The 12606-nt window shown below is 39.2% G+C and overlaps 1 protein-coding gene across 1 annotated transcript; it reads left to right on the forward strand.

The window, feature by feature from the left end:
- The first annotated feature begins 8333 nt into the window (after positions 1 to 8333).
- On the forward strand, positions 8334 to 12359 carry LOC140271883 (hyaluronidase-2). The gene is made up of 6 exons (XM_072367191.1): positions 8334 to 8912; positions 9526 to 9771; positions 10120 to 10266; positions 10390 to 10488; positions 11001 to 11195; positions 11976 to 12359. The coding sequence occupies exons 1-6, from the start codon at positions 8334 to 8336 to the stop codon at positions 12357 to 12359; spliced, it is 1650 nt and encodes a 549-aa protein (XP_072223292.1).
- Positions 12360 to 12606: the final 247 nt, after the last annotated feature.

The following is a 12606-nucleotide window of genomic DNA, read 5'->3' on the forward strand; positions in this document are numbered from 1 at the left end:
AGTTTTAGCCCCACATTACATCTCATTGACTGGTGCGGCGCACTTACTTTTCAGTATAAATTAAGAATAGACACTTCCAAATCTGGTCCCATCCCATGCATCACATTCAGTCACATGCTGCTGGTCAAATTATGTTCCAAGGATGGAAAAAGTAATAACTAGCTTTCCTTTCTGACTAGCAGGTACTTTAAGCCTTTCATGCTACTGGTTGGTTAGGTTTACGCATGATGATCTGTTTGATTGATCTGATTAAACCATTTTTACACATACCCAGGAATCCTAAAATATTCTAGAAATATTCCCCAGTGGTGGCATGAGTGAACACAAATGTCCACGGCATTCTCTCTGGACTTCTTAAGATTTTTCCATCCAGCCCTAATAAAATTCCTGGAAAAATCAGCAGGTAAGACAGTGTGCGCTCCGGACAGACGCTACCCCCCACCACCAACCTTTTTAACCAAGAGAACACATCTCCAGCAGGAAGAAAGAAAGCCTCTCACTGTGAATCACGTGTATGAACAGGTACTGGGCGAAAAGTCCGGACCAAACTGTTCGCATGTTCTCCTGAAAATCTGTTTATGTGCGGAAACAGCTTTAGAGTTAGGATAAGCCAGTCACAGCCAGAGCAGGACAGGTCATGTCCTATATACTCTGTACACTATACAATACGTTAGGGTCTTTGTATGCACTTTTGGTTTTGCATAACTAATAAAGCAGCAAAATGCGGCCTTTGATGGGCATTTCATGAAAACTTTATATAGAAAAGTTGAAGAGGACTAAGACTATCAAGATTACAAAATTTTAAGCTAATGTTTCTCGTAAATTTTTATTACACTATTATTGCTTAAAACAGCATTAGAAATGCTATAATATATGTATACCTGATGAAGAATAACAGCTATTTCCTGGCAATAAATACAAGTACAAAAAGAAAAACAAGTTTCTGTTTGCCTTTCAGGCTTTGTGTATGGCAGATAATGTCATGTCTTCAGCAGTGGTACAACAAGATGATGCCATTTAAAGGGCGGCAAATCCATTAGTCATCTTTATCAAACAGTAGAAAACCATGTGGAAAAATGACACCTTTGTGAGTTTCACCTACCCCAATTTTTAAACAACAGAGAGAAAACGATTATTACAATTATGTGAAATGATGAAGATTAGCTCAAAAAATTGTGAATATACAATTTTGTAATCATTGTGACTGGCCAAAAAAAGAACTAACCCAACAATTACTGGCACCTCAACTCACATGGTGAGAGAAATGCATTCCCCTGAGGTCAAGCAGCAGAAGTTAAGTGACAATGTTCAAATACAATAGCCTCAATTTTAGTGAGAGAAAAAATGGTACTCTTACGCACCGGTTTGTCACTTTTTATAACATATACCACATCATTTCATGGAGAAGCTGCTGAAAAAACAATCAATGCAGAAATTAAGGCCTCAGTATGCCACTGAATTTATTAATTAAATTTGGTAGGCAAATGCAGCTTGTCCAGACTTGCAAAAACATCTCTTAAAACCAATTACCTAAACCCAAAAGTATGCAATTCATTACGAATCTTCTATCTGCTTGATCTACTGTCTGATCCAACTAAACCTAACACTTATCACCAATCACCAGCAGCCCCCCTTTAAGCTGACGCAATGTGGAGTCAACCTATCTAAAATAAGGTTTGTCAGTTCCAACACATCTGCATGTCAATGTTTCATATTCATGATGTCACTTGCTAGCAACAGGGACCTAAAATTTTTATTTTTTTTTTTAACTATCCAAAGCCCCTTTCAGATGTACTGTGTTTCATTAATTTGTTGCAAGCTAACTATGCTGGTAGTAGCACTTTTCAACTGCAATCGAGACAAGGTCGACATCTCAAGTATCACTTTCAACAAAAATACAGCGGTCGCAGTCACACTGACATGTCAGAACACAAACTCTGTGTCGAATCTAATCAGCTGTTCAAAAAAAAAAAATTTGTTCTTTGTTAATCTGTTATTTACAAATAAATACCACAAAACTGTGGAAACAGCCATCAATATTTGAGTTTTACTCTGCGGTTTCTCATCTCACATACTGTGGTCAAACATGTTGATAACAACTACACTCCTTACTCTAATCGACCCTCACGAGTAAACGACAATCGGAATCTTTCATAATTGTAATTGTAAGTTTAAACATGTAGAAAAGTGATATCTTTAGCTGCTCTCATTACACACTCACAATACACGCTGCATGCTAATATGAATAATCATAGGCTCCATTCCTTTCATAATATGACATGTTGAGAGAAAAGTTTGACTCAGTGAAGACTTTTGTATTACACCTTAAGTAGATGTGATGCCAAACCTCCGGTGAGTGGCAACATGTGCGCACTGCGGCTCTCTCTTACAGACATGTCCTCACGAGGACATTAAAATATACATAAAATGTGTCATTATCTGATTAACTGAATGCTGTCAGTTTAATAAAGCGATAACACCATGAATGCTATAAATCTTAAGTGTGAAAAGAGCTTCTGTTTCTGCAGAAAGACAGAAACTTGTAACACAAATGCACATCATCCAGTCTGCCTCAAATTGTTAATACTCCCACTGGAAACGGTGGGTTTACACCAGCGTCACAAACATAATGGGCAAAAGAAGTAAAATGTAACATTCCACAAGCGTATGCATTTGAAAATGTTTGTTAAACTGCATCAAACCCCCTTGAATGCAACGTGTTGCCAACATGCACTAACATGAGAGAGGTCAGTAAGAGCTGCTCGAAACAGTCAGTAATTTACAAACTAAAAGCCGCCTATAAGCGATTGCTTGTATGTAAACAGATACCGAATAGCAATTTGTCAAAACAATCCTAATAAAATCTTTGTGTAAAATGCTCTTAAAGCTGATTTAAAACTACATTACAGTCTGTTTACCTTTGAAATATATGTGTGTTTGATTCAAGTAGACAGTTACGTTTTGGGTATCTAGTTTGTGAAGTTTAATTAAACAAAACAGTAATATTGTTAGAGCTTCAATATGCACTACTGTTACCTGGCATTGTATCTTTTATTACATCACAATATTACAGCTAAACGAGGACCTTATCTCAGACTTTAAGGCTGTATTAATTGCAATGCCGAGCATCTCTGAAAAGTAACTGTCTGATATAACTTTTATACTGTCCGTTGAACAAAGAGCACAATGGGGCGTCTGAAGTCACTAATAACAACAAAAAAAAAACTGTTAGTGACTGTTCAGATTTGCAGTGGAAGCATACATTCTCTCCTTTAACTTCACATGAAGCTGCATCTACTGTACCTCTGACATGGAAAGTTTTTGCTTCACTGTTAATATTTAAATCCAGACACGGCTATCAGACTTGGTGTTCTTTAATTATTTTTTCTTTTTTAATGTACCGTCAGTACATCAAGGGTAACAGCCCTTACAAAAACAAAAACTGGAGAAACATTGGCCCTATAAGCAGTTCTTAATGTTAATCCAAAATAAACTTCTAACAAAACATGGAGGATGTGAGTAACAGTGAAGTCCAGAGTTTCTGGAGCCGATGTGTGACGGAGGAATTAGGAGTTCTCAGTGGTGTTATTAACCGGCCAGCAGCTGTTACATTCTGACGCCTATTTTACAACTTCAAGTTCAGCTCACGACTCCAGAAGAGCAGGAAATTTAGTCAGCTTGTGAAAAATGGACATAACTCCTTTACGATCATTCAACACAGGCTTTAAATTACTTTTAAGACTAGTGATTTTTAAGACTTTCATATTATTTTTTTAGATTTTATTGCAGTGATCACAAAATGGAAGAAGAGCAACAAAGCCCTAAAACTGAATGGGGAACATTTTTGGCTGCTGTATATGTTCTTAATCATTTATTTGTCAGGGTACTATCTGCAACCCTATGCATACTGTTTAATGTATAATACATTATATGCACTACATTATCAGATCAGAAAAAAGAACAGGGAAAAATACTGCGGCAACTTTCATGAAAATATATAAACGATACAAAGATAGTTTCTAAAAATATGCTAAAAGGGCCTGTGAGGACTGCTCATTTGTGATCAAACGTACCATGACTCCTACCTAATCCGTTTAACTATATGTTCAACAGTGACTTGCTGCAGCCATACTAAACTGGTTCTTTTATTGGCCTTGGGTTGGTGTGACACATTCATCATTCTAATCCCAGCTGCTTTCACATCCATATTGAGTCTTTCTATTGGTTCCTGAGTAACAATGCACCAGAACAGCATGAACGGTGCTTTGGAAAGGCATAATAACACCTTAGAGGCATAAACCTTCTCTTAAAGGCTGGACATGTGAAAACATCACAACCCCCCCTTGTTTGGGGAGGGAAAAAACACATAGAAGAAACCTGATTTAGTAAACTGTGTCCAAAAGATGTTTTAACGATGGATAGCAGCTTACCGTAGATAGCAGCACACAATTTTCAAGGTTTTTAAATGAGACTCTGAAGGATTGTGTTGTTGCAAAAAAAAAAAAAAAACATTATTTGATGATGAAAGGATCAAATCAAACTCCCAGCAGGTTAAAACATTGCATTTCCTTGCGTAATTGGCACAGCGTGGTGGCTTTCATGGGAGAGGAGCAGATGCAAGAACTGTGAGATAAAAATGAGCAGGAGACAGAAGGAGATCTGAAATGCTGGTTTTATACCGAGAAATAATCAATTCCCTCTTGGTTGTAGGGCATAGGAATGAAAAGAATAATTCATAAGTTTTAAAGAAAAAAAAAAGTGATCAAATAATTAAATCCACTATTAGGAACAAAACATTAAAAATCAAAAGACTGGATTCATTCATTAATTCTGGAAAAGCTAACATTTGAACAACAATGCCGTCTCAAGGACTCTGTAACATGTAGTTTGAGGTGGTGTTGTTGGCTTTTTTTTTTTGCTTTGAGCAGTGGAGGCGGCAGGCACAGGATCAACCTCTGACCAAAGAGAAAAGTAAACACAGAGAAGAGGCTTATCCGGAACAGATTAGCCGGTTCTCACATTTACTGCTCACAACAAGCAGTAAGTGAGGGATTACATACATGCAGTATGGTGGGATTTCAGCTTGTAGGAATAAAAGAAAAAGAAAGCAGCATTTGTAGGTCAGATTAATGGCACTGTCGAGAAAGCAGGTGTTTCTGATAATAAATTGAAAAAAAGCACGATTCACACAATTACACCAAATGAACCAGATAACTGGGACAGTCAGAATCATACATGACTGCTTTCAATTGATCATCTCCAGGAGGATCTTGTCAAAGCTCTTTGTTCTCTTTTTAGGTTGTCGTCCAGCAAATGTAGCAAATGTGAAATACTTGTTGAGTAACTAACCTTAAAATAGAAGAAACACTGGAAACAAGGTTACGCTCTATGTACAAACAAGGTACCGGAAGACTCTGTCTTTAAGTTTGTTACAACATCTATTCTCTGAATATTAGTCTAAATATGTGATTTTACAGAACTATGTTTTTAAATAATTTCTGCATTAAGGTACAAAAATGAATTCACAACCAATTTATGACACTGTCCTTGCCAACTTTAATTCCAACACCTTTTTCTACTTACATTTAGCTTTACTCCTTTTCAAACTGCCTCATTTAATCAATATAAAGATTTCAACAAGTCATCACAACCTTATCTCTCGCTTCTTTTCTTTTGCACAAACATTTCTACTTGAATGATTTAGAAAAGAAGAAGTATCCGCAGGACACTGTACGACCTCTGACCTCAGCGGACTTACTGGCTTAAAATGTTGGTTATCTGGAGGCTTATTCAACACCTGTCAACATCAGTTAAAGTCCTGCAATACACCGAAGAAGCAATCTAATAGATTACAAGAAATTTCTATTTGCAGTTTTTTTTTTAAATGAGCTGACAGTCTACTGAAAACACTTTTCTTTTCTTCTTTTTTTTTTTTTTTATAAACAGCTCGTTCTCTCTGGTTAAGTTGTTAAATGTTGTAATTAAATGTAAGCGACATCTCATAGGTTTTTTAAACACAATTCACAGTGAAGGTGCAAATGAACCTGCATCACTGAAGCTGTATTTTAATCAGTCAATTAGATACTAATCATGCACAGTGTTAAAATGTAACTGGAGACAAATAGCTGAACATACAGAGCAAGGAGCTCATAACTACTTAAGATTTTACTGCAAACTCTATCACTTCTTTGCTCATAACACCTGCTTGATAAACATGCCTCACTCTCCTCTCGTGTTTCAGTATGTTTACATGATGTATTTTCCCGCATCAATCCACACCTCTAATCATCCAAGAGCTGGGATAATTACAAACACCTGTAGCAGATGTGCAAGAGTGTATGGGAGGTAAAGGGAGCCGATGTTCCCTCTTTTGTTTGTATTTATTGCAAGCAGCACATTGTACGTTACAGGAATACGTGGCATTTAAAAATGTAGCCATTATGTCTCCACCAGTGACTTCTCACAGTGGAACATTTCCCTTTTTAATGGCTTGTTAGAGAGCATGCGGCTATGCGTGCTCCTGAGGAGAGTTGCCACCGCTAACAAGCAATTGTCGAACTTTTGCCACCAAAGTGTGACAATTTCCTGGTGAACAAAAACAACCTGAAAAACGTAAAATGTCATAAAAATGTGTCATCTTTATGGGGCCAATTTTCGAAACTGTCAACAATTTTAACAAAAGGGCTGAACTGAATCTAACTTTGTGACTCACCGACTGGATCGCAACATTACACGTTGTTCAGATTACTCAGAGCCCCTGATTTGGAAAGCGGAAACATGACACATACTTATCCTGAAAAAGAAGACGTCTCAATTATGCTCGAAAAATTGGTAGAAAAAAGTTTCTTAAAACAGTTAAATCAGAATTTTTTTTTTGTTTGTTTTTTTTTTTTACGTTGCACATGATCATAGTTCAAATATAGCATGCTTTTGGCAGATTTGCTTTAAATAATGATGAGACGCCTATCTTTCAACACTTTCATTTCAAACTGATAAATCCATTACAAATGTTACTTTTTTTTATTCCTGCTGCTACAGTGACATCTTTAGCCATGAAATTCCTTAAAAAAGTCAGCTTAATATTGCATCTTGTGCTGCAGTTTTGTTCTAAGTGCAATTCTGCAGTTTGGAATAGCAGCGTTTCTCCCTCCCAGTTAGCTCAACGTCTCCTGATAAGGTGCAGTAATGACTACCTTCTTGTGATGGAGAAACTCCCCCATTTGCTGGTCCATTACAAACAATACCTATTCTATCACCAATATGTTTATTTTGGTGGCGTATGGGGACGAGCCAAAGTATACCTACAGCTAACACACGACAACTGCCAAACTTTTTTTCTGGCAAAACCTGATTAAAAGTAACAGAAGAATCAACTCTGCAAGTTCAGTGCAAAGGATTTTGCAGAGGTTAAAAAAATAAGTCAGATTGAAGATGAGGAAAAAAAACACAAATCAGCTCTAAAAAGGACAGGATCAGAATTCTTAAAAGAGACCGGCTACTCCTGCTTTATCTGCGGTAAAGAATGCTCAGCGAACACGGTGTACAAAATTGCATTTTGATGATCAGGAGGGAGACACGGATTCACAGATGGAGCATGGTGTGTCGGTTGTTTTCTTAAACAGCATTTGGAAACCTAATGTAGCACATGAACCATCTGTCAGAAAATCAGGACTTTCTCTAAATACTTGCTCTCTTTTAAAGCCTCATTAACAGGGGTTTACACTGCTATTACACGTGACCATGATGCATGCCTGCAGTTATTCATATCATTCACCCCTCTAGCACGTGGCACCACAAAGTAATTACAGCAACCCAGACAAGACCAGCTAAACTCTGAGCTCTAAAGCAGGACTTTCATGCTTTCTGTAGTTCGGGCCTTGGTGTGTGTGTGTGGGGGGGCTGCCGCTCGATGTCACTGAATCATACACACTGGTCCTTTAAAGTCAAATAAAAAAAATCCAAGACAATAAAAGCAGCACTTCTCTTTGAATGTGAATGTATTTCACAGTTACAGATTACACCTGTTACTTTTTCTACTTTAAATGTGTTCCTAACCCATTCAATGTAGAATGGAAAATATCAACAAAGTGCAGCTATCAGGTAAATTCAATGGAATAAATGTATTATATTCTGCTGAATTTTAGTTGATCTTAAGCAAAGAAATGTTGCAAAATAAAACATTTCTATGAATACAAGGCACTTTTGCAGCACTTAAAAGCTTGATTACAAACTTGGTTGAGAGACTGTATCCAGAGACTGACAGACATTTGTTTCCTGCTTTGTTTTTCAGCAACATGATCGACTGTGACGGCCCGAAGGGTTGAGCCGCTTCAATGGCGTGGACGGAACCGCAGTTCCATCAAGACCTACAGCCAGAGCCAAAACTGCCACTTAGCAATCTGCTGGCTCGGACAACGTTTTCATCGGCTGTCCTTATCCTCCTGTTGCTCACTGCCTTTGTTGGCCCTTGTAAGGCCGGTCCACCCCAGCCAGCCCGTCCTCCTCTCCTGTCTGGACAGCCTTTTATCATCTTCTGGGGCATCCCTGACTCTTCCTGCTCCGGCCGACCAGATCTCACATCTTTCGGAATGGAACGGGAGGGCCGTGTCGCCATCTTTCATGAAGACACACTGGGGAACTACCCATATTTTGTAGATAAAAACACACCTGTCAATGGGGGGCTTCCGCAGCACACACGCCTGGACAGCCACATCCAGAAGACACAGCAAGACTTGGAGACATCTTTGCCAGCCCCCCGATACCTCGGGCTGGGGGTGGTGCGCTGGGCCGAGTGGTTCCCCCAATGGTCCAGGAACCAAGAGAAACAGGCAATGTATCAGGAGGCATCCAGGAACCTAATGAAGAGTTTCTTTCCCAACTGGAACCCTGAAGAAGTCGAGAAGTGGTCACAGGTAAGAAGGGATTAAAGGCATAAGTAGTAGAGGTAGAGTACTAAAAAGGCTGTAGGAGAACATGGGAAAATAAGAATAAAAAGAAGGAAGCTGCATGAAAAGGATATGCGTGTAAAACGGTTGAAAAGAAATTAAGAGAGAACTTTCGGCGGAAAAGGGTGAACTATGGACAGTGAGGTACTTACAATGACATGACACTTGACCACAGTTGGTAACCTAACAGCGTGAAAGTCACAGTTGTAAAAGAGCAAGGGTTGAAGCTGATTTGCATTTTTTATACCATTGGCTCAACTTATGGATTTGTAACATTTAATCAATTTTCCTTGGTTCTTCTTTGCAAATTCTAAAATTATTCCAGACCATAAATTAACCAAACTTTTTCAACATTTTGCTTGCAAATGATCCTGTAAGCCTGTCATGTGGTAACCTGTCATTGTTTAAGTGTCACATAGTAAAATGACATGTCCTCAACTGAGAATATTTCATACTAATGCTAATTCACGATCAGTAATGTTGATTTACCTTTTCCTAATTTTTGAACAACAGGAAATTTTGAGAGCAAAAACTAGAAAGCGTCTGGAGGAGACTGAAAGATCACCTCTTTTCTCCACAGGTGGACTTTGAGGCAGCCGCCCAGTCAGTCATGACGGAGACATTACGGGAGCTCAAAAGGTTAAGGCCCAAAGCATTGTGGGGCTTCTCCCCTTACCCAGGCTGCTACAGCGACCCAACTCAAGTCATGTTAGCCAATTACACCGGCCGGTGCCCTCCTGCAGAGATGGCCCTTAATGACCAGCTTCTGTGGTTATGGAAACGATGCTCTGCCCTCTACCCCCTCTTGACCCTAGAGAAGCTGCAGGTGAGTTGACTTTTCACACATCTGCTGTAGGTGGAAATTATGAAATTATATGAAATTATATGAAAAATGCTAGAAGTGGTGGGAACTTTTCTCCTTGCTCAAGTTTGTGGATACACTTTTGACTCCAGGAATCTCGTACAGAGGAGAGTTAACAAACTGCAGAAAGGCAATTTAGTTCAAACTACTTTCTTATATCTGAAGTGAGATCTTTTCAAGTAAGCACGTTGTTTATAAGAAGTGGAAACCTCTGAAAGAAGGTTTAATGGACAGTATAGTGCTCTTTGAGCATTTCACTGTATAACTATGTTGTACTTGGAAGGTAAAAGTGTGTGCAATATCTTTCTATAGGGTGGGACCTCTGGAGCCAGGCTTTATTTATCAGGTCAAATAAAAGAAGCACTTCGGGTATCATCTCTGGCCCAAGCAGAGTTTGATTTACCTGTATTCCCTCTAATCAAGAGTGTCTATGCCTCAACTAAAACCTTCTTATCACAGGTAAGGCATAACAATTGATACAAATCATTTATCTTGGAATCTTGAAATTGTGTGTAACTTAAAATTGGGGAGGAGTTTGCTCTGCTGCATCTTTTTCATACCATGTATTTTTGGTTTTAACAGGCCGATCTAGTCAACACTATCGGAGAAAGTGCCGCCACGGGAGCAGCAGGAGTCGTCATCTGGGAGAGAAGTGAGACAAAGATAGAGGTAAAAACAAACGTTGAAATGCTGTTATTCTTTTAAGGACTTCAGTTCAGTGATTGTAGTGCTGGTACTGGTCTACTTTTTTTCATGTCTGCCTTGTTTTTGTTTTAAATCACCCCAGAGCATCATCTCAGGCTTCATTTGTTTGTGGGGCCCATGAGGCCCACATAATGTTAACTGTCCATGTGAGTTTGATGCAGGATCACTGGACAATTCATTTCTAAATCAAAACGGGTCCCCTGTGTTTGTTTCTTTTTTGAGCCCATGAATGTACTTCCATCTAATTTCGCCCATGTGGGTTCTCCTTAGCTGAAGTAGCTTAAGTGGACTCCACACAAGATGTCCATTTTGGGCACATGCCTGGTACTGCACCTGAGCATAACCAATATATTCTGTACATGTGCACATGTTGGCTGGGGTGGTTTAAAAAAGCTTGTCTTCATAAAAGCAACATGCACAGCTTCTTTTGTAAAAACACTGTTCCTGCCTCCTGTTGATGTCACCATTTCTGCCTGTCTTTATCCCAGAGAGAGTGCCAGGATCTGGCAGAGTTTGTCCGTAAAGTCCTGGGACCCTACACTGTCAATGTTACCATGGCAACTCAGCTCTGCTCAGCATCTCTTTGCCAGGGGAAGGGTCGATGCGTTCGTCAAAATCCAGACAGCTCTGCTTATCTCCATCTCCCACCCCCATCCACAGTGGCAGAAAAAGTGACCGAAAAGGTAAGAAAATATCATTTTCAGGGAAGATTTTCTATTTGGATGTTTTAGCGCTGGATTTTTAAAATTGGCTTCTGCATTGTATCCCACTTATTATCAATTGTGTGAATTACACAAGCCTGATGCCCACTCTAAAGAAATCTATTAACAAAAGTTCACACAGGCCTGTTTAATCTTGCTTAGATATAAATATATGCCTATATAAAATCAAATTTGTTTAAAAATAGGTCAGATTGCTCATCCAATTTCTCCCCTTTTCTGCCAACTAACAGCTGATTCACAAAGTCTGTGTGCATGTTGTGAAAGGCTAAATAAAAGAGATAAACGTTCCAAACTTATGGTCTCTTATGGGAGGTTGGAGAGAGAAAAACTAATTTTTGGCAAGGCTGAAAAAGACAACTCAGCATGCTTTGTTTAAAAAAAGAAACAATGGCAGCAGGGAGCATCATTTGCCCGAGGATTCTCAGTGTTTAGCCAGTTAGTAAGCACAGAGGATAACAGTGGCTAAGATGCAACTGAGGAAAATCAGAGTTTGGTCCTCCACCATTAAACACAGGAACATGTGTTTTGTCAGTTTTTTTGCTGGTTGGAACTGTTGTAAAGTTGAAAGATAAATAAAAAGGATGAATATTGCTGGAACTGCAAAAGACTTCAATATCAGTGATATAAAAAAATTTATATTTACAGCAGACCAGACTGATACTGTAAAAGGTCTTTTCATTCCGATGAAAATAAATGCATCAGAGTGGACTAATATGAACACTATTTTCTCTCCTTTTTCAGGCAGAGACGGCGAAGTCCACAGATCAGCCGGACACGGACATTAAAACAGCTGAACCAGATCCGGCTGAGATCTGGAAAAAAGACTTCCAGTGCCAGTGGTACAAGACCGCAGACGGGGACGCCTCAGACCGCCAGTCCCCAAAAGATGGAGCGTCTGTCGGAGGAAAGGCAGAAGGAAACACTGGAGGTGTAGCGGGGATAACAATCGCTTCCTCAACAAAAAGTGCCTCTGAGACTGAATTTAGAGGAAGCGATTCACCTGATACTGGCAGTCCAATGCCTTCACTCGAAGCACCTGCAGACGATGGTGCCAGTCCAACGGCTGCCCCAAACATGACTATTTTGCTGTTGCTTGTGGCTGGAAGCTTATGCCTGGGACCTTAAACTAAAAACTAATTCAGCCTTCACTTGGGAGGTCTGTGTTCTAACTGCAAATATAAACCCCTCTGAAGTGCCCTTGCAAAAGACAATGAATCCTGGATAGTTGCAGGTGTGTTGCTTTGTAGCTGAACATAATCTAAAACTTATTTCTGAGATTATTCCTTTTTCCTTTTTTAAAAAAAGAAAGACAAACTATATCTAGAGCTCGAAATAAAAACCTTTCACTGGATGTGCCAAGACACGGTGGTAC

The sequence above is a fragment of the Leuresthes tenuis genome, unplaced genomic scaffold (genome assembly GCF_036924035.1).
Source record: "Leuresthes tenuis unplaced genomic scaffold, fLeuTen1.0.hap1 SCAF_16, whole genome shotgun sequence".
In the NCBI taxonomy this organism is placed as follows: Eukaryota; Metazoa; Chordata; class Actinopteri; order Atheriniformes; family Atherinopsidae; genus Leuresthes; species Leuresthes tenuis.